Source organism: Eretmochelys imbricata, chromosome 28 (genome assembly GCF_965152235.1).
Source record: "Eretmochelys imbricata isolate rEreImb1 chromosome 28, rEreImb1.hap1, whole genome shotgun sequence".
Lineage (NCBI taxonomy): Eukaryota > Metazoa > Chordata > Testudines > Cheloniidae > Eretmochelys > Eretmochelys imbricata.
Genome location: NC_135599.1, coordinates 277,422 through 295,875, shown reverse-complemented (window position 1 = coordinate 295,875; position 18,454 = coordinate 277,422). Strand labels below are relative to the sequence as shown.

Below are 18,454 nucleotides of genomic sequence, written 5' to 3'. Positions count from 1 at the left end.
CCTGGGGGTGACTCACGTGCGCTTGCCCTGCACCAGCTCGACGTAGTCCTCGGAGCGGGCGTAGTAGCCCTCTGGGCTTAGCGCCCCCCAGAAATTCGACCAGAGCTTGCCTGGGCGCGACACCATGGGGGCGATGACCTTCCTGCAAGGGGGCGGAGACAGAAGGGGCGGAGCTAAACAAGGGGGCGGAGCCACAATGAAAGGGGCCCTATACAGGGGCAGGGTGTGGGGCTTCAGGGGTTGTGGGGCTTCAGGGGGTCTCACAGGATCTGGAGGATCAGGGTGTGCGGGGCCCCCGGGCTGGGGGACGGTGGGGGGCAGGGGGCAGTGGGGAGCGGCGGGGGGCAGGGCGTGGGGTTTCGGGGGGTCTCACCGGTTCTGGCGGATCAGGGCGCGCGGGGCCCCCGGGCTGGGGGACGGTGGGGGGCAGGGGGGCAGTGGGAGCGGCGGGGGGCAGGGCGTGGGGTTTCGGGGGGTCTCACGGTTCTGGCTGATCAGGGCGTGCAGGGCCCCCGGGCTGGGGGGACGGTGGGGGGCAGGGGGGCAGTGGGGAGCGGCGGGGGGCAGGGCGTGGGGTTTCGGGGGGTCTCACCGGTTCTGGCGGATCAGGGCGCGCGGGGCCCCCGGGCTGGGGGGACGGTGGGGGCAGGGGGGCAGTGGGGAGCGGCGGGGGCAGGGCGTGGGGTTTCGGGGGGTCTCACCGGTTCTGGCGGATCAGGGCGCGCGGGGCCCCCGGGCTGGGGGGACGGTGGGGGGCAGGGGGCAGTGGAGAGCGGCGGGGGGCAGGGCGTGGGGTTTCGGGGGGTCTCACCGGTTCTGGCGGATCAGGGCGCGCAGGGCCCCCGGGCTGGGGGGACGGTGGGGGGCAGGGGGGCAGTGGGGGAGCGGCGGGGGGCAGGGCGTGGGGTTTCGGGGGGTCTCACCGGTTCTGGCGGATCAGGGCGCGCGGGCCCCCGGGCTGGGGGACGGTGGGGGGGCAGGGGGCAGTGGGGAGCGGCGGGGGGCAGGGCGTGGGGTTTCGGGGGGTCTCACCGGTTCTGGGCGGATCAGGGCGCGCAGGGCCCCCGGGCTGGGGGGATGGTGGGGGGCAGGGGGGCAGTGGGGAGCGGCGGGGGGCAGGGGCGTGGGGTTTCGGGGGGTCTCACCGGTTCTGGCGGATCAGGGCGTGCAGGGCCCCCGGGCTGGGGGACGGTGGGGGGCAGGGGGGCAGTGGGGAGCGGCGGGGGGCAGGGCGTGGGGTTTCGGGGGGTCTCACGGTTCTGGCGGATCAGGGCGCGCGGGGCCCCCCGGGCTGGGGGGATGGTGGGGGGCAGGGGGGCAGTGGGGAGCGGCGGGGGCAGGGCGTGGGGTTTCGGGGGGTCTCACCGGTTCTGGCGGATCAGGGCGCGCGGGGCCCCCGGGCTGGGGGGACGGTGGCGGGCAGGGGGGCAGTGGGGAGCGGTGGGGGGCAGGGCGTGGGGTTTCGGGGGGTCTCACCGGTTCTGGCGGATCAGGGCGCGCGGGGCCCCCGGGCTGGGGGGACGGTGGGGGGCAGGGGGGCAGTGGGGAGCGGCGGGGGGCAGGGCGTGGGGTTTCGGGGGGTCTCACCGGTTCTGGCGGATCAGGGCGCGCGGGGCCCCCGGGCTGGGGGGACGGTGGGGGGCAGGGGGGCAGTGGGGAGCGGCGGGGGGCAGGGCGTGGGCTTTCGGGGGGTCTCACCGGTTCTGGCGGATCAGGGCGCCGCGGGGCCCCCGGGCTGGGGGGACGGTGGGGGGCAGGGGGCAGTGGGGAGCGGCGGGGGGCAGGGCGTGGGGTTTCGGGGGGTCTCACCGGTTCTGGCGGATCAGGGCGCGCGGGGCCCCCGGCTGGGGGGACGGTGGCGGGCAGGGGGGCAGTGGGGAGCGGCGGGGGGCAGGGCGTGGGGTTTCGGGGGTCTCACCGGTTCTGGCGGATCAGGGCGCGCAGGGCCCCCGGGCTGGGGGACGGTGGGGGGCAGGGGCAGTGGGGAGCGGCGGGGGGCAGGGCGTGGGGTTTCGGGGGGTCTCACCGGTTCTGGCTGATCAGGGCGTGCAGGGCCCCCGGGCTGGGGGGACGGTGGGGGCAGGGGGCAGTGGGAGCGGCGGGGGGCAGGGCGTGGGTTTCGGGGGGTCTCACCGGTTCTGGCGGATCAGGGCGTGCAGGGCCCCCGGGTTGGGGGGACGGTGGGGGCAGGGGGGCAGTGGGGAGCGGCGGGGGGCAGGGCGTGGGGTTTCGGGGGGTCTCACCGGTTCTGGCGGATCAGGCGCGCGGGGCCCCGGGCTGGGGGGACGGTGGGGGGCAGGGGGGCAGTGGGGAGCGGCGGGGGGCAGGGCGTGGGTTTTGGGGGGTCTCACCGGTTCTGGCGGATCAGGGCGCGCGGGGCCCCTGGGCTGGGGGGATGGTGGGGGGCAGGGGGGCAGTGTGGAGCGGTGGGGGGCAGGGCGTGGGGTTTCGGGGGGTCTCACAGGTTCTGGCGGATCAGGGCGCGCGGGGGCCCCCGGGCTGGGGGGACGGTGGGGGGCAGGGGGGCAGTGGGGAGCGGCGGGGGGCAGGGCGTGGGGTTTCGGGGGGTCTCACCGGTTCTGGCGGATCAGGGCGCGCGGGGCCCCCGGGCTGGGGGGACGGTGGGGGGCAGGGGGGCAGTGGGGAGCGGCGGGGGGCAGGGCGTGGGGTTTCGGGGGGCCTCACCGGTTCTGGCGGATCAGGGCGCGCGGGGCCCCCGGGCTGGGGGGGCGGTGGGGGGCAGGGGGGCAGTGGGGAGCGGTGGGGGGCAGGGCGTGGGGTTTCGGGGGGTCTCACCGGTTCTGGCGGATCAGGGCGCGCAGGGCCCCCGGGCTGGGGGGACGGTGGGGGGCAGGGGGCAGTGGGGAGCGGCGGGGGGCAGGGCGTGGGGTTTCGGGGGTCTCACCGGTTCTGGCGGATCAGGGCGTGCAGGGCCCCCGGGCTGGGGGGACGGTGGGGGGCAGGGGGGCAGTGGGGAGCGGCGGGGGGCAGGGCGTGGGGTTTCGGGGGGTCTCACCGGTTCTGGCGGATCAGGGCGCGCGGGGCCCCCGGGCTGGGGCGACGGTGGGGGGCAGGGGGCAGTGGGGAGCGGCGGGGGGCAGGGCGTTGGGTTTCGGGGGGTCTCACCGGTACTGGCGGATCAGGGCGCGCGGGGCCCCCGGGCTGGGGCGACGGTGGGGGGCAGGGGGACAGTGGGGAGCGGCAGGGGGCAGGGCGTGGGGTTTCGGGGGGTCTCACCGGTTCTGGCGGATCAGGGCGTGCGGGGCCCCCGGGCTGGGGGGACGGTGGGGGGCAGGGGGGCAGTGGGGAGCGGTGGGGGGCAGGGCGTGGGGTTTCGGGGGTCTCACCGGTTCTGGCGGATCAGGGCGCGCGGGGCCCCCGGGCTGGGGGGACGGTGGGGGGCAGGGGGGCAGTGGGGAGCGGCGGGGGGCAGGGCGTGGGGTTTTGGGGGGTCTCACCGGTTCTGGCGGATCAGGGCGCGCGGGGCCCCCGGGCTGGGGGGACGGTGGGGGGCAGGGGGGCAGTGGGGAGCGGCGGGGGGCAGGGCATGGGGTTTCGGGGGGGTCTCACCGGTTCTGGCGGATCAGGGCGTGCAGGGCCCCCGGGCTGTGGGGACGGTGGGGGGCAGGGGGGCAGTGGGGAGCGGCGGGGGGCAGGGCGTGGGGTTTCGGGGGGTCTCACCGGTTCTGGCGGATCAGGGCGCGCGGGGCCCCCGGGCTGGAAGGACGGTGGGGGGCAGGGGGGCAGTGGGGAGCGGCGGGGGGCAGGGCGTGGGGTTTCGGGGGGTCTCACCGGTTCTGGCGGATCAGGGCGCGCGGGGCCCCCGGGCTGGGGGGACGGTGGGGGGCAGGGGGCAGTGGGGAGCGGCGGGGGGCAGGGCGTGGGGTTTCGGGGGGTCTCACCGGTTCTGGCGGATCAGGGCGCGCGGGACCCCCGGGCTGGGGGGACGGTGGGGGGCAGGGGGGCAGTGGGGAGCGGCGGGTGCAGGGCGTGGGGTTTCGGGGGGTCTCACCGGTTCTGGCGGATCAGGGCGCGTGGGGCCCCCGGGCTGGGGGGACGGTGGGGGGCAGGGGGCAGTGGGGAGCGGCGGGGGGGCAGGGCGTGGGGTTTCGGGGGGTCTCACCGGTTCTGGCGGATCAGGGCGCGTGGGCCCCCGGGCTGGGGGGACGGTGGGGGCAGGGGGCAGTGGGGAGCGGCGGGGGGCAGGGCGTGGGGTTTCGGGGGGTCTCACCGGTTCTGGCGGATCAGGGCGCGCAGGGTTCCCGGGTTGGTCAGGGCGACGTCCGCGTCGAGGGTGAAGTAATAGTCACAGTCGGGGTCCTGCCGGCAGATGTCCCTGGGGGGCGGAAAACGGGGGGGGGGGATGTCAGACAAGCCCCATGAACCCGGTTCCTATTCCCCCCCACCCCCAGCCCCACATCGGGACCCCCACGGCCCCGCCACCCCTCCTCTGTGCCCCTCTCTAACCCCTCCACCCCCACATGCCCCCTACACCCCTCGGTCCTGCCCCCCACTGCTCAGCCCCGCCCCCTCACCCATAGCCCCGCCCCTCCCCACAGCTCCGCCCACTCCTAATCCCTCCCCTGTCGCCCCCACCCCATTCTCATGTGGCCTGCCCGCAGTCCCATTGCCCCGCCCCCTTCCCCACAGCTCCGCCCACTCTTAATCCCTCCCCTGTAGCCCCCCCGCCCACACTCCCATTGCCCCACCCATGCCCTCCGGCGTGGCCCCGCCCTTGTTCCCAGGGCCCCGCCCACTCACATGGCCATGTCCCGGGCCTCCCCCTGGCTCAGCTCCTCCTCCGGCCCCACCAGCTTGACCTCGGCGAAGGCCCCACGGAGCCGCTCCCAGGCCTCCTGCACGTGGGGCTCGTGGAAGACCTCCTGGGGGGAGGGGCGGGGGTCAGCCGGGGGGATCCCCCATGCGGGATGGGGGGGCCTGGGGGAGGGGTGGGCTGCGGTGTCTCCAAGTAATGAAAGATCTCTGGGTGGGGGGGTCCCTGTTGGGTTGGGGGTATTTGGGGGTCACTGGGGGGTGGCAGGGCCGGGGGGCCTCTGTGGGGGGGACTCTAGGGAGCCCCTGAGGGGGGCAGCTGGGGGGTCACGGTGGCAGCCGGGGGTTACGGGAGGGTCACGGGGGCTCATGGGAGGTGGCGGGGGCAGCCGGGGATTACGGGGCTCGGTGCTGGGGGCGGAGGGGATGAGAGGGAATCTAGGGGGGATCTGGGGGCGAGTGGTGGTGATGGGGATCTATGGGTGGCCCGGGGGTCAGCCGGGGGTCATGGGGGGATCTGGGGTTCCCTGGGGGCGAGTGGTGGTGATGGGGATCTATGGGTGGTCCTGGGGGTCAGCCGGGGGTCATGGGTGGATTTGGGGGTCCCTGGGGTTGAGTGCTGGTGATCTATGGGTGACCCTGGAGGTCAGCTGGGGGTCATGGAGGGATCTGGGGGTGAGTGCTGGAGATGGGGGTACCTGGGGGGATCTGGAGGGGTCCAGGGAATGGGATCTCTGGGGGTCATGAGGGCAGCTGGAGGTCGAGGTCATGGGGGCAGCAGGGGGTCACGGGGGGGGTCGTGGGGCAACAGGCAGTCACGGATCATCATGGGGGTAGCTGGGGGTTTCAGGGGCAGCCGGGGGTCACGGGGTCACTGGGGGTTATGGGAGGTCAGGGGGGCAGCTGGAGGTCGCGGAGCAGCCGGGGGTTACGGGGGTCACAGGGTTGGTGGGGGGGTCATGGGGGGTCGCAAGGGCAGCCAGGGGTCATGGTGGCAGCCGGGGGTTATGGGGGGTCATGGGGGATCGCAGGGAAGCTGGGGGTCACGGGGGTGGGGAGGGTCATGGGGGTTGTGGGGAGGCCGGGGGTAGTGTGCTCAGCCGGGGTTATGGGAGGTCACAGGGTTCGCGGGGGGTCATGGGGGGTCGCAAGGGCAGCCAGGGGTCACAGTGGCAGCTGGGGGTCATGGGGGGTCGTGGGGGTAGCTGGGGTTTACGGGGGGTCACGGGGGCGGCCGAGGGTCATGGGGGGTCACAGGGGCAGCCGGGGATCATGGGGGGTCGTGGGGGCAGCTGGGGTTTACGGGGGGTCACGGGGGCGGCCGCGGGTCATGGGGGGTCGTGGGGGCAGCTGGGGTTTACGGGGGGTCACGGGGGCGGCCGAGGATCATGGGGGGTCGTGGGGGTAGCTGGGGTTTACGGAGGGTCACGGGGGCAGCCGGGGGTCATGGGGGGTCGTGGGGGCAGCTGGGGTTTACGGGGGGGTCACGGGGGAGGCCGAGGGTCATGGGGGGTCACAGGGGCAGCCGCGGGTCATGGGGGGTCATGGGGGTAGCTGGGGTTTACGGGGGGTCACGGGGGCGGCCGCGGGTCATGGGGGGTCACAGGGGCAGCCGGGGGTCATGGGGGGTCACGGGGGCGGCCGAGGATCATGGGGGGTCGTGGGGGCAGCTGGGTTTACGGGGGGTCACGGGGGCGGCCGAGGGTCATGGGGGGTCACAGGGGCAGCCGCGGGTCATGGGGGGTCGTGGGGGCAGCTGGGGTTTACGGGGGGTCACGGGGGCGGCCGAGGATCATGGGGGGTCGTGGGGGTAGCTGGGGTTTACGGAGGGTCACGGGGGCAGCCGGGGGTCATGGGGGGTCGTGGGGGCGGCTGGGGTTTACGGGGGGTCACGGGGGAGGCCGAGGGTCATGGGGGGTCACAGGGGCAGCCGCGGGTCATGGGGGGTCGTGGGGGCAGCTGGGGTTTACGGGGGGTCACGGGGGCGGCCCGCGGGTCATGGGGGGTCGTGGGGGCAGCTGGGGTTTACGGGGGGCCACGGGGGCAGCCGGGGGGCAGCCGGGGGACTCACCCGGTTGTGCAGGAAGAGGCCGAGGCGGGCGTAGGGATAGGCCCAGCCCAGCAGGCGTTGCAGGAACTGGGGCAGGAAGGGGGTGGGCTGCTCGATGAACACCCCCACCAGCACCCGGGGCAGCGCCGCCTCCTGGGGAGAGACGGGGGTCAGGCACCCCCAAACCCAGCCACTCTCTGCACCCCAAACCCAGCCACTGCCTGCACCCCCAACCCCAGCCACTGCCAGCCCCCCAACCCCAGCCACGGCCAGCCCCCCAAACCCTGCCACTGCCAGCCCCCCAAACCCAGCCACTCCCTGCACCCGAAACCCAACCACTGCCAGCCCCCCAAACCAGCCACTCCTTGCACCCCAAACCCTGCCACTGCCAGCCCCCCAAACCAGCCACTCCTTGCACCCCAAACCCTCTGCCACTGCCAGCCCCCCAAACCCAGCCACTCTCTGCACCCCAAACCCAGCCACTGCCTGCACCCCCAAACCCAGCCACGGCCAGCCCCCCAAACCCAGCCACTGCCAGCCCCCCAAACCCAGCCACTCCCTGCACCCCAAACCCTGCCACTGCCAGCCCCCCAAACCCAGCCACTCCCTGCACCCGAAACCCAACCACTGCCAGCCCCCCAAACCCAGCCACTCCCTGCACCCGAAACCCAACCACTGCCTGCACCCCCAAACCCAGCCACTGCCTGCACCCCAAACCCTGCCACTGCCAGCGCCCCAAACCAGCCACTCCCTGCACCCGAAACCCAACCACTGCCTGCACCCCCAAACCCAGCCAATGCCTGCACCCCAAACCCTGCCACTGCCAGCCCCCCAAACCCAGCCAATGCCTGCACCCCCAAACCCAGCCACTCCCTGCACCCGAAACCCAACCACTGCCTGCACCCCAAACCCAGCCAATGCCTGCACCCCCAAACCCAACCACTGCCAGCCCCCCAAACCCAGCCACTCCCTGCACCCGAAACCCAACCACTGCCTGCACCCCAAACCCAGCCAATGCCTGCACCCCCAAACCCTGCCACTGCCAGCCCCCCAAACCCAGCCACTGCCTGCACCCCAAACCCTGCCACTGCCAGCCCCCCAAACCCAGCCAATGCCTGCACCCCCAAACCCTGCCACTGCCAGCCCCCCAAACCCAGCCACTGCCTGCACCCCAAACCCTGCCACTGCCAGCCCCCCAAACCAGCCACTCCCTGCACCCCAAACCCAGCCACTGCCAGTCCCCCAAACCCAACCACACCCTGCACCCCAAACCCAGCCACTGCCAGCCCCCCAAACCAGCCACTCCTTGCACCCCAAACCCTGCCACTGCCAGCCCCCCAAACCCAGCCACTCCCTGCACCCCAAACCCAGCCACTGCCTGCACCCCCAAACCCAGCCACTGCCAGCCCCCAAACCAGCCACTCGCTGCACCCCAAACCCAGCCACTGCCAGCCCCCCAAACCCAATCACTGCCAGCCCCCCAAACCCAATCACTGCCAGCCCCCCAACCCAGCCACTGCCAGCCCCCCAAACCCAGCCACTCCCTGCACCCCGAAACCCTGCCACTGCCAGCCCCCCAAACCCAGCCACTCCTGGGGAGAGATGGGATCTCTCCCAAACCCGCCCCTGCCCCCAGAAACTCAGGACCCCCAAAACCCACCCCAAACCCAGAAGCCCACAAACCTGCCTCTCAGACCCCCACAATTCCAGCTGCCCCCCACCCCCAGGCTCCCCCAATTTGAGACCCACCCCCCAAACCCGCCCCCACACTCCCCACCACCCTCAAGTGTCCAGCATGCCCCCCCACCTCAGAGAGCCCCTCTGGCCCCCCACCCCTGGGGCTCTGCCTGGGGGTCCTGCCCCCGCACTCACCGGGGTCCCCGACAGGTCGAGCAGCCCCTGGTCGCAGCCCCCGCAGCCCCCCTCGTAGGTCCATCGGTTCGGGATGTAATTCCCCAGGTAGTTCAACTGTAGCTGTGGGGGGGCGGGAAAGGGTGAGATAGGGGCCCCCCCATCCCACCACAGCCGGCCCCCTATCTGCCCCCCCATCTCTGCCCCCCCGGCGCCGTCCTGCTGCCCTCCAGCCCCCTCCTACCACAGCCAGCCCCCACCCCAGCAGACCCCCCCTCCCCGCAGCTGCGAGGGCGGGGGGCACCTGCCGGGGAGCCCCCGGCCAAGGGCAGCCGGAGAGATGGCGGAGGAAGTCAGAAGGGGGGCTCCCGGGGGTACCTGAGGGGTTGTGGGGGTCCCAGGGGGGATCTCGGGGGTGCCTGGGGGAGATGGGGGGTCGTTGGGGTCCCAGAGGGGAGGGGGGATCTCAGGGGTACCTGGGGGAGGAGGTGGGTTGTCGGGGGGTCCCAGGGGGTATCTCGGGGGTACCTAGGGGGTTGTGGGGCTCTCGGGGGTACCTGGGGGAGATGGGGGGTTGTGGGGGTCCCGGGGGGATCTCGTGGGTACCCTGGGGGAAATGGGGGGTTGAGGGGGTCCTGGGGGGATCTCGGGGGGAGATGGGGGATCTCAGGGTACCTTGGTGGGCCCGTTGCCGTGGATCACCACAGGGAGGGTGTCATAGGCCACGTTCCGGGCACGGACCCGGTTCCTCTCGAACTTCAGCACCACCTCGTCTGGGAGAGAGAGGGAGACGTGGGGATAGAGGGGCCCAGCCCCCCGCCCCTCCCAGAGTCGGGGAGAGAACCCAGGAGTCCTGGCTCCCAGCCCCCCTGCTCTGACCCACCAGCCCCCAGTCCCCTCCCAGAGCCAGGGGGAGAACCCAGGAGTCCTGGCTCCCAGCCCCCCCTGCTCTGACCCACCAGCCCCCACTCCCCTCCCAGAGTCGGGGAGAGAACCCAGGAGTCCTGGCTCCCAGCCCCCCTGCTCTGACCCACCAGCCCCCAGTCCCCTCCCAGAGCCAGGGGGAGAACCCAGGAGTCCTGGCTCCCAGCCCCGCCTGCTCTGACCCACCAGCCCCCAGTCCCCTCCCAGAGCCAGGGGGAGAACCCAGGAGTCCTGGCTCCCAGCCCCCCCTGCTCTAACCCACCAGCCCCCACTCCCCTCCCAGAGCCGGGGAGAGAACCCAGGAGTCCTGGCTCCCAGCCCCCCTGCTCTGACCCACCAGCCCCCACTCCCCTCCCAGAGCCAGGGAGAGAACCCAGGAGTCCTGGCTCCCAGCCCCCCCTGCTCTGACCCACCAGCCCCCAGTCCCCTCCCAGAGTCGGGGAGAGAACCCAGGAGTCCTGGCTCCCAGCCCCCCTGCTCTGACCCACCAGCCCCCACTCCCCTCCCAGAGCCAGGGAGAGAACCCAGGAGTCCTGGCTCCCAGCCCCCACTGCTCTGACCCACCAGCCCCCAGTCCCCTCCCAGAGCCAGGGGGAGAACCCAGGAGTCCTGGCTCCCAGCCCCCCTGCTCTGACCCACCAGCCCCCACTCCCCTCCCAGAGCCAGGGGGAGAACCCAGGAGTCCTGGCTCCCAGCCCCCACTCCCCCACCAGAGCCGGGGAGAACCCAGGAGTCCCGGCTCCCAGGCCCCCCTGCTCTAACCCACCAGCCCCCACTCCCCTCCCAGAGCAGGGGAGAGAACCCAGGAGTCCTGGCTCCCAGCCCCGCCTGCTCTGACCCACCAGCCCCCACTCCCCCACCAGAGCCAGGGAGAACCCAGGAGTCCCGGCTCCCAGCCCCGCCTGCTCTGACCCACCAGCCCCCAGTCCCCTCCCAGAGCCAGGGCGAGAACCCAGGAGTCCTGGCCTCCCAGCCCCCACTCCCCCACCAGAGCCAGGGAGAACCCAGGAGTCCTGGCTCCCAGGCCCCCCTGCTCTGACCCACCAGCCCCCCACTCCCCTCCCAGAGCCAGGGAGAGAACCCAGGAGTCCTGGCTCCCAGGCCCCCCCATTCTGACCCACCAGCCCCCACTCCCCTCCCAGAGCCAGGCAAGAGAACCCAGGAGTCCTGTCCCTGCCCCACCCGGAGCTGGGATAGAACCCAGGCGTCCTGACCCTTATGGGGTGCCCCCCCCATCTCTCACCAATGGCCCCATTGAGGTTCTGGAAGATTTTCGACTTGTGGTCGAGCGCCAGTCCAAACTTCTCCTGGGGGGGGGAGAGGGGGCTTCAGAGCGGGGAGGGACCTGTGCCCAGAGGCTGCCCCCATCACCCCCCACCCCCAGAAATCCCTTCCCTCCACTGCTCCCCCCCAGTACCAAACCCCCTACCCTGCCTCCAATCCCACCCCCCCAGCCCTTCCCCAACACTGCAGTCCCCATGCCCCCTTCCCCCCCCCAGAGCACCCCGCCTGCCCCCTCCTGCAGTGCCCCACCTCGGCCTGGGGCCGAGACCCCCGAGGGAAGCAGCCCAGAAGCCTGACAGGAGCTGAAATGATTTAATGGGGGGGGCTTCACCTTTGGGGGGGAATATCTCCCTCAAATGTCCCCCCAGCCCTGAACCCCCAATCGGAACTCCCCCCAATGGGAGCCAGGGTCCACGGCTGGTGGAAATTGTGTGGGGTGTTGTTGGGGTGGAAGGGGGGGTGTCTCCCTGCTGCACACCCCAAAACCAGCCATGAGCAGGGGCCGATTCCCCAACTTCCCCTTGGGTCTTCTCCACCGGGCTCCTGGAACTTGGCCGTCCCCCCCCCCAGCCCCCAGAGTCAGCCGCATCCCAGAGCCAATCCCAGCCCCACATCACAGAACCCAGGAGTCCTGGCTCCCAGGCTCACCTGTTCTGACCCACCAGCCCCCTCTCCCCTCCCAGAGCCGGGGAGAGAACCCAGGAGTCCTGGCACCCAGCCCCCACTGCTCTGACCCACCAACCCCCTCTCCCCTCCCAGAGCTGGGGGGAGAACCCAGGAGTCCTGGCTCCCAGGCTCACCTGCTCTAACCCACCAGCCCCCACGCCCCTCCCAGAGCTGGGAGGAGAACCCCAGGAGTCCTGGCTCCCAGCCCCCCCTGCTCTGACCCAACAGCCCCCTCTCCCCTCCCAGAGCCGGGGAGAGAACCCAGGAGTCCTGGCACCCAGCCCCCACTGCTCTGACCCACCAACCCCCTCTCCCCTCCCAGAGCTGGGGGGAGAACCCAGGAGTCCTGGCTCCCAGGCTCACCTGCTCTAACCCACCAGCCCCCAGTCCCCTTCCAGAGCTGGGGGGAGAACCCAGGAGTCCTGGCTCCCAGCTCCCCCTGCTCTGACCCACCAGCCCCCATGCCCCTCCCAGAGCCGGGGAGAGAACCCAGGAGTCCTGGCACCCAGCCCCCCCTGCTCTGACCCACCAGCTTCCACTCCCCTGCCAGAGGCCGTGGGGAGAGAACCCAGGAGTCCTGGCTCCCAGCCCCCGGCCCTGCTCCTAACCCACCAGCCCCCACGCCCCTCCCAGAGCTGGGGGGAGAACCCAGGAGTCCTGGCTCCCAGCCCCCCCTGCTCTGACCCACCAGCCCCCTCTCCCCCTCCCAGAGCCGGGAGAGAACCCAGGAGTCCTGGCTCTCAGCCCCCCCTGCTCCGACCCACCAGCCCCCACGCCCCTCCCAGAGCTGGGGGGAGAACCCAGGAGTCCTGGCTCCCAGCCCCCCCTGCTCTGACCCACCAGCCCCCTCTCCCCTCCCAGAGCCGGGGAGAGAACCCAGGAGTCCTGGCTCTCAGCCCCCCCTGCTCCGACCCACCAGCCCCCACGCCCCTCCCAGAGCTGGGGGGGAGAACCCAGGAGTCCTAGCTCCCAGCCCCCCCCGCTCTAACCTCTGCTGGTGCCCCTCGAGCTCCAGCTTGTGGCAGATTCCTGTCCAAATTTGGTGGTTGGGGGGGGCTTTGGAGCAAAACCTTTCCCCGATACCCTCGTTTCCAGCCCGAACTCGTCACCCCCGCCCCCCGCCCCCCGCCCTGGGCTGGCCGTGTCGCGCGTTTCCACCCCCGGTGTCGGCGTCAGGCCCTTTCTCCCCCCCCCGCCAGCGCCCCCCAGGGCCCCCGGCCAGCCCCACGTCGTGACTGGGGCGGGTGGGGGGGGGCACACAATGGGGAATGGACCGGGCCAGAGCCCCTACTGCACCCCCCAGATCCCTCCACTGCACCCCCCAGCCCCATGGGGCCCCCGGCCAGCCCCACGTCGTGACTGGGAGGGGGCAGGGGGGGAGGTACAATGGGGTGAAGCCCCCCCCCCCATTAAATCATTTAGAGCCCCGGGATTCTGGAGGGGTTTAGACAATTTCTCCCCCTAATTCCCCCGCCCCAATTTGCAACCGGGCTTTTGCCCGCTTCTCCCTGGTTTTCAGCCCAGAGATGTGGGTCGGGTTTGGCCCACGTGGGTCCTTTGTTTCCAGGCCGAACAAGTCCCGTCCCGCGCGCCCTCCCCCCCCCAGTTTTGACGCCAAAAGGCCACCAGGGAACCGGGGTCCCCCCGGGCTCGGGGGGGCCGGCCGGCGGGAGACTGGGGGGCCGGCACGGGGGGCGCCGGGGACCCACCCGCAGGCCGGGGTCCAGGTAGATGTGGGTGTAGAAGAGCTGGTCGTCGTCGTCGTCCTTGTATTTCCAGCGCTGGACCACGCGGTGGACGGCCGGGGCGAAGCCGATGAATCCTGGGGGGGCGGGCGGAGAGGTCAGGCCCCCCCGCCCCCTGGGGGCCGCCCCCCTGCACGCCCCCCCGCCACCCCGCAAATCAGGGACCCATGCCCTCACCCTCCGCCCCGCTGCCGCCGTATACCTGTGATACCCTGCCCCACGGGGGACCCCCACCCCCACCGGCACGTACCCGCGCTGTCCCCCCCGGCCCCCCAAACCCATCCCCCTCCTACGCCCCCCGAGGCCCGGCCCCGGCCCCCCAGCACTCACCGCCGGAGTTGAGGAACCGCTTGCCGGTGCTGACGGGGGGGGTAACGCTCGGCCAGGCCCCACTCGGGCCAGCAGAAGCCCTCGGCCGAGAAGACGACCCGGCTCTCGAACGCCAGGAACTTCCGCAGCAGCCCCACGGGGCCCCCGGCCAGCACCACGTCGTAACTGGGGGGCGGGGGGGGCACACGATGGGGAATGGACCGGGCCAGAGCCCCCCACTGCACCCCCAGAGCCCCCCACTGCACCCCCAGAGCCCCCCCAGCCCCACGGGGCCCCCGGCCAGCACCACGTCGTAACTGGGGGGCGGGGGGGCACACGATGGGGAATGGACCGGGCCAGAGCCCCCCACTGCACCCCCAGAGCCCCCCCCAGCCCCACGGGGCCCCCGGCCAGCACCACGTCGTAACTGGGGGGCGGGGGGGGCACACGATGGGGAATGGACCGGGCCAGAGCCCCCCACTGCACCCCCAGAGCCCCCCACTGCACCCCCAGAGACCCCCCAGCCCCACGGGGCCCCCGGCCAGCACCACGTCATAACTGGGGGGCGGGGGGGGCACACGATGGGGAATGGACCGGGCCAGAGCCCCCCACTGCACCCCCAGAGCCCCCCACTGCACCCCCAGAGACCCCCCAGCCCCACGGGGCCCCCGGCCAGCACCACGTCATAACTGGGGGGCGGGGGGGCACACGATGGGGAATGGACCGGGCCAGAGCCCCCCACTGCACCCCCAGAGCCCCCCCCAGCCCCACGGGGCCCCCGGCCAGCACCACGTCGTAACTGGGGGGCGGGGGGGGCACACGATGGGGAATGGACCGGGCCAGAGCCCCCCACTGCACCCCCAGAGCCCCCCACTGCACCCCCAGAGCCCCCCCAGCCCCACGGGGCCCCCGGCCAGCACCACGTCGTAACTGGGGGGCGGGGGGGGCACACGATGGGGAATGGACCGGGCCAGAGCCCCCCACTGCACCCCCAGAGCCCCCCACTGCACCCCCAGAGCCCCCCCCAGCCCCACGGGGCCCCCGGCCAGCACCACGTCGTAACTGGGGGGCGGGGGGGGCACACGATGGGGAATGGACCGGGCCAGAGCCCCCCACTGCACCCCCAGAGCCCCCCCAGCCCCACGGGGCCCCCGGCCAGCACCACATCATAACTGGGGGGCGGGGGGAGCACACGATGGGGAATGGACCGGGCCAGAGCCCCCCACTGCACCCCCAGAGCCCCCCACTGCACCCCCAGAGCCCCCCCCAGCCCCACAGGGCCCCCGGCCAGCACCACGTCATAACTGGGGGGCGGGGGGGGCACACGATGGGGAATGGACCGGGCCAGAGCCCCCCACTGCACCCCCAGAGCCCCCCCCAGCCCCACGGGGCCCCCGGCCAGCACCACGTCGTAACTGGGGGGCGGGGGGGGCACATGATGGGGAATGGACCGGGCCAGAGCCCCCCACTGCACCCCCAGAGCCCCCCACTGCACCCCCAGAGCCCACCCAGCCCCACGGGGCCCCCGGCCAGCACCACGTCGTAACTGGGGGGCGGGGGGGGCACACGATGGGGAATGGACCGGGCCAGAGCCCCCCACTGCACCCCCAGAGCCCCCCCCAGCCCCACGGGGCCCCCCCAGCCCCACGTCGTAACTGGGGGGCGGGGGGGGCACACGATGGGGAATGGACCGGGCCAGAGCCCCCCACTGCACCCCCAGAGCCCCCCCAGCCCCACGGGGCCCCCGGCCAGCACCACGTCGTAACTGGGGGGCGGGGGGGGCACACAATGGGGAATGGACCGGGCCAGAGCCCCCCACTGCACCCCCAGAGCCCCCCCCAGCCCCACGGGGCCCCCCCAGCCCCACGTCGTAACTGGGGGGCGGGGGGGGCACACGATGGGGAATGGACCGGGCCAGAGCCCCCCACTGCACCCCCAGAGCCCCCCACTGCACCCCCAGAGCCCCCCCAGCCCCACGGGGCCCCCGGCCAGCACCACGTCGTAACTGGGGGCGGGGGGGGCACACGATGGGGAATGGACCGGGCCAGAGCCCCCCACTGCACCCCCAGAGCCCCCCACTGCACCCCCAGAGCCCCCCCCAGCCCCACGGGGCCCCCGGACAGCACCACGTCGTAACTGGGGGGCGGGGGGGGCACACGATGGGGAATGGACCGGGCCAGAGCCCCCCACTGCACCCCCAGAGACCCCCCCAGCCCCACGGGGCCCCCGGCCAGCACCACGTCGTAACTGGGGGGCGGGGGGGGCACACGATGGGGAATGGACCGGGCCAGAGCCCCCTACTGCACCCCCAGAGCCCCCCACTGCACCCCCAGAGCCCCCCCAGCCCCACGGGGCCCCCGGCCAGCACCACGTCGTAACTGGGAGGCGGGGGGGCACACGATGGGGAATGGACCGGGCCAGAGCCCCCCACTGCACCCCCAGAGCCCCCCCCAGCCCCACGGGGCCCCCGGCCAGCACCACATCATAACTGGGGGGCGGGGGGAGCACACGATGGGGAATGGACCGGGCCAGAGCCCCCCACTGCACCCCCAGAGCCCCCCCCAGCCTCACAGGGCCCCCGGCCAGCACCACGTCATAACTGGGGGGCGGGGGGGCACACGATGGGGAATGGACCGGGCCAGAGCCCCCCACTGCACCCCCAGAGCCCCCCACTGCACCCCCAGAGCCCCCCCCAGCCCCACGGGGCCCCCGGCCAGCACCACGTCGTAACTGGGGGGCGGGGGGGGCACACGATGGGGAATGGACCGGGCCAGAGCCCCCCACTGCACCCCCAGAGCCCCCCACTGCACCCCCAGAGCCCCCCCAGCCCCACGGGGCCCCCGGCCAGCACCACGTCGTAACTGGGGGGCGGGGGGGGCACACGATGGGGAATGGACCGGGCCAGAGCCCCCCACTGCACCCCCAGAGCCCCCCACTGCACCCCAGAGCCCCCCCCAGCCCCACGGGGCCCCCGGCCAGCACCACGTCGTAACTGGGGGGCGGGGGGGGCACACGATGGGGAATGGACCGGGCCAGAGCCCCCCACTGCACCCCCAGAGCCCCCCCCAGCCCCACGGGGCCCCCCCAGCCCCACGTCGTAACTGGGGGGCGGGGGGGGCACACGATGGGGAATGGACCGGGCCAGAGCCCCCCACTGCACCCCCAGAGCCCCCCCAGCCCCACGGGGCCCCCGGCCAGCACCACGTCGTAACTGGGGGGCGGGGGGGGCACACGATGGGGAATGGACCGGGCCAGAGCCCCCCACTGCACCCCCAGAGCCCCCCCAGCCCCACGGGGCCCCCGGCCAGCACCACGTCATAACTGGGGGGCGGGGGGGGCACACGATGGGGAATGGACCGGGCCAGAGCCCCCCACTGCACCCCCAGAGCCCCCCACTGCACCCCCAGAGCCCCCCCAGCCCCACGGGGCCCCCGGCCAGCACCACGTCGTAACTGGGGGGCGGGGGGGCACACGATGGGGAATGGACCGGGCCAGAGCCCCCCACTGCACCCCCAGAGCCCCCCCCAGCCCCACGGGGCCCCCGGCCAGCACCACATCATAACTGGGGGGCGGGGGGAGCACACGATGGGGAATGGACCGGGCCAGAGCCCCCCACTGCACCCCCAGAGCCCCCCACTGCACCCCCAGAGCCCCCCCCAGCCCCACAGGGCCCCCGGCCAGCACCACGTCATAACTGGGGGGCGGGGGGGCACACGATGGGGAATGGACCGGGCCAGAGCCCCCCACTGCACCCCCAGAGCCCCCCACTGCACCCCCAGAGCCCCCCCCAGCCCCACGGGGCCCCCGGCCAGCCCCACGTCGTAACTGGGGGGCGGGGGGGGCACACGATGGGGAATGGACCGGGCCAGAGCCCCCCACTGCACCCTAGAGCCCCCCCCAGCCCCACGGGTCCCCCGGCCAGCCCCACGTCGTAACTGGGGGGCGGGGAGGGGACATACAATGGGAAATGGACCAGGCCAGAGCCCCTACTGCACCCCCCCAGAGTACCCCCCGAGCCCCACGGGGCCCTCGGCCAGCCCCACTTCATAACGGGGGTGTGGGGGATGCGTACAGGTCACAGCGGCCCCCTGGCCCGCTCTCTCTGCCCTCCTTCCCCACAGGGGGCTGGGAATTGTAGCGTCACCCCCCCGCCCAGTGCACCCTCAAAATCCCCCTCCCTGCCCAGACTGGCCCCCCAAATGCTGCTTCCAGCCCAGCGGGACCCGGGGGCCGGGAGTGGAGCGGGGGGACGGATGCACCCCGGAGCTGGGGACCCCCAGACGTCAGGGAGAGCAGGGCACCCCCCCCGCCGTACCTGTCGACGAACATGACGACGAGCTCCTCGCGCTCTGCGTGCTTCGCCATCTCCTCCTTCAGCCAGCGCACCTTCTGCCCGCCCCCCACCGTGCGGGCCACGTCCCCCCCGCGCCACTCCTCGCCCAGGCCCAGCGTCTGCGGGGACAGGGGGCATGAGAGAGACCCCCGCCCGCCCAGACGCGGCCAGCTCTGGGGCGGGGCGCGGGGGCTGGTTACACGGGGACCCCGTCCCGGAGCCGAGATGCGGCCAGCTCTGGGGTGGGGTAGCTGGTCTCACGGGGACCCCGTCCCGGTGCCCAGACGCGGCCAGCTCTGGGGCGGGGCGCGGGGGCTGGTTACACGGGGACCCCGTCCCGCAGCCGAGATGCGGCCAGCTCTGGGGTGGGGTAGCTGGTCTCACGGGGACCCCGTCCCGGTGCCCAGACGCGGCCAGCTCTGGGACGGGGCGCGGGGGCTGGTTACACGGGGACCCCGTCCCGGCGCCGAGAGGCGGCCAGCTCTGGGGTGGGGCGGCTGGTTTCACGGGGACCCCGTC

General features: G+C 73.6%; 1 protein-coding gene across 1 annotated transcript in view; it reads right to left on the bottom strand.

The window, feature by feature from the left end:
- Window positions 1-18,454, bottom strand: part of PLOD3 (procollagen-lysine,2-oxoglutarate 5-dioxygenase 3) — a 39,990-nt gene that overhangs the window by 14,364 nt on the left and 7,172 nt on the right. Inside the window, 11 exon segments of the mRNA XM_077806638.1 lie at window positions 17-142; window positions 4,232-4,336; window positions 4,762-4,883; window positions 6,845-6,976; window positions 8,696-8,797; window positions 9,350-9,447; window positions 10,842-10,905; window positions 13,258-13,370; window positions 13,624-13,663; window positions 13,665-13,788; window positions 17,918-18,054. Of these exon segments, the coding sequence (XP_077662764.1) occupies window positions 17-142; window positions 4,232-4,336; window positions 4,762-4,883; window positions 6,845-6,976; window positions 8,696-8,797; window positions 9,350-9,447; window positions 10,842-10,905; window positions 13,258-13,370; window positions 13,624-13,663; window positions 13,665-13,788; window positions 17,918-18,054 (1,163 nt within the window).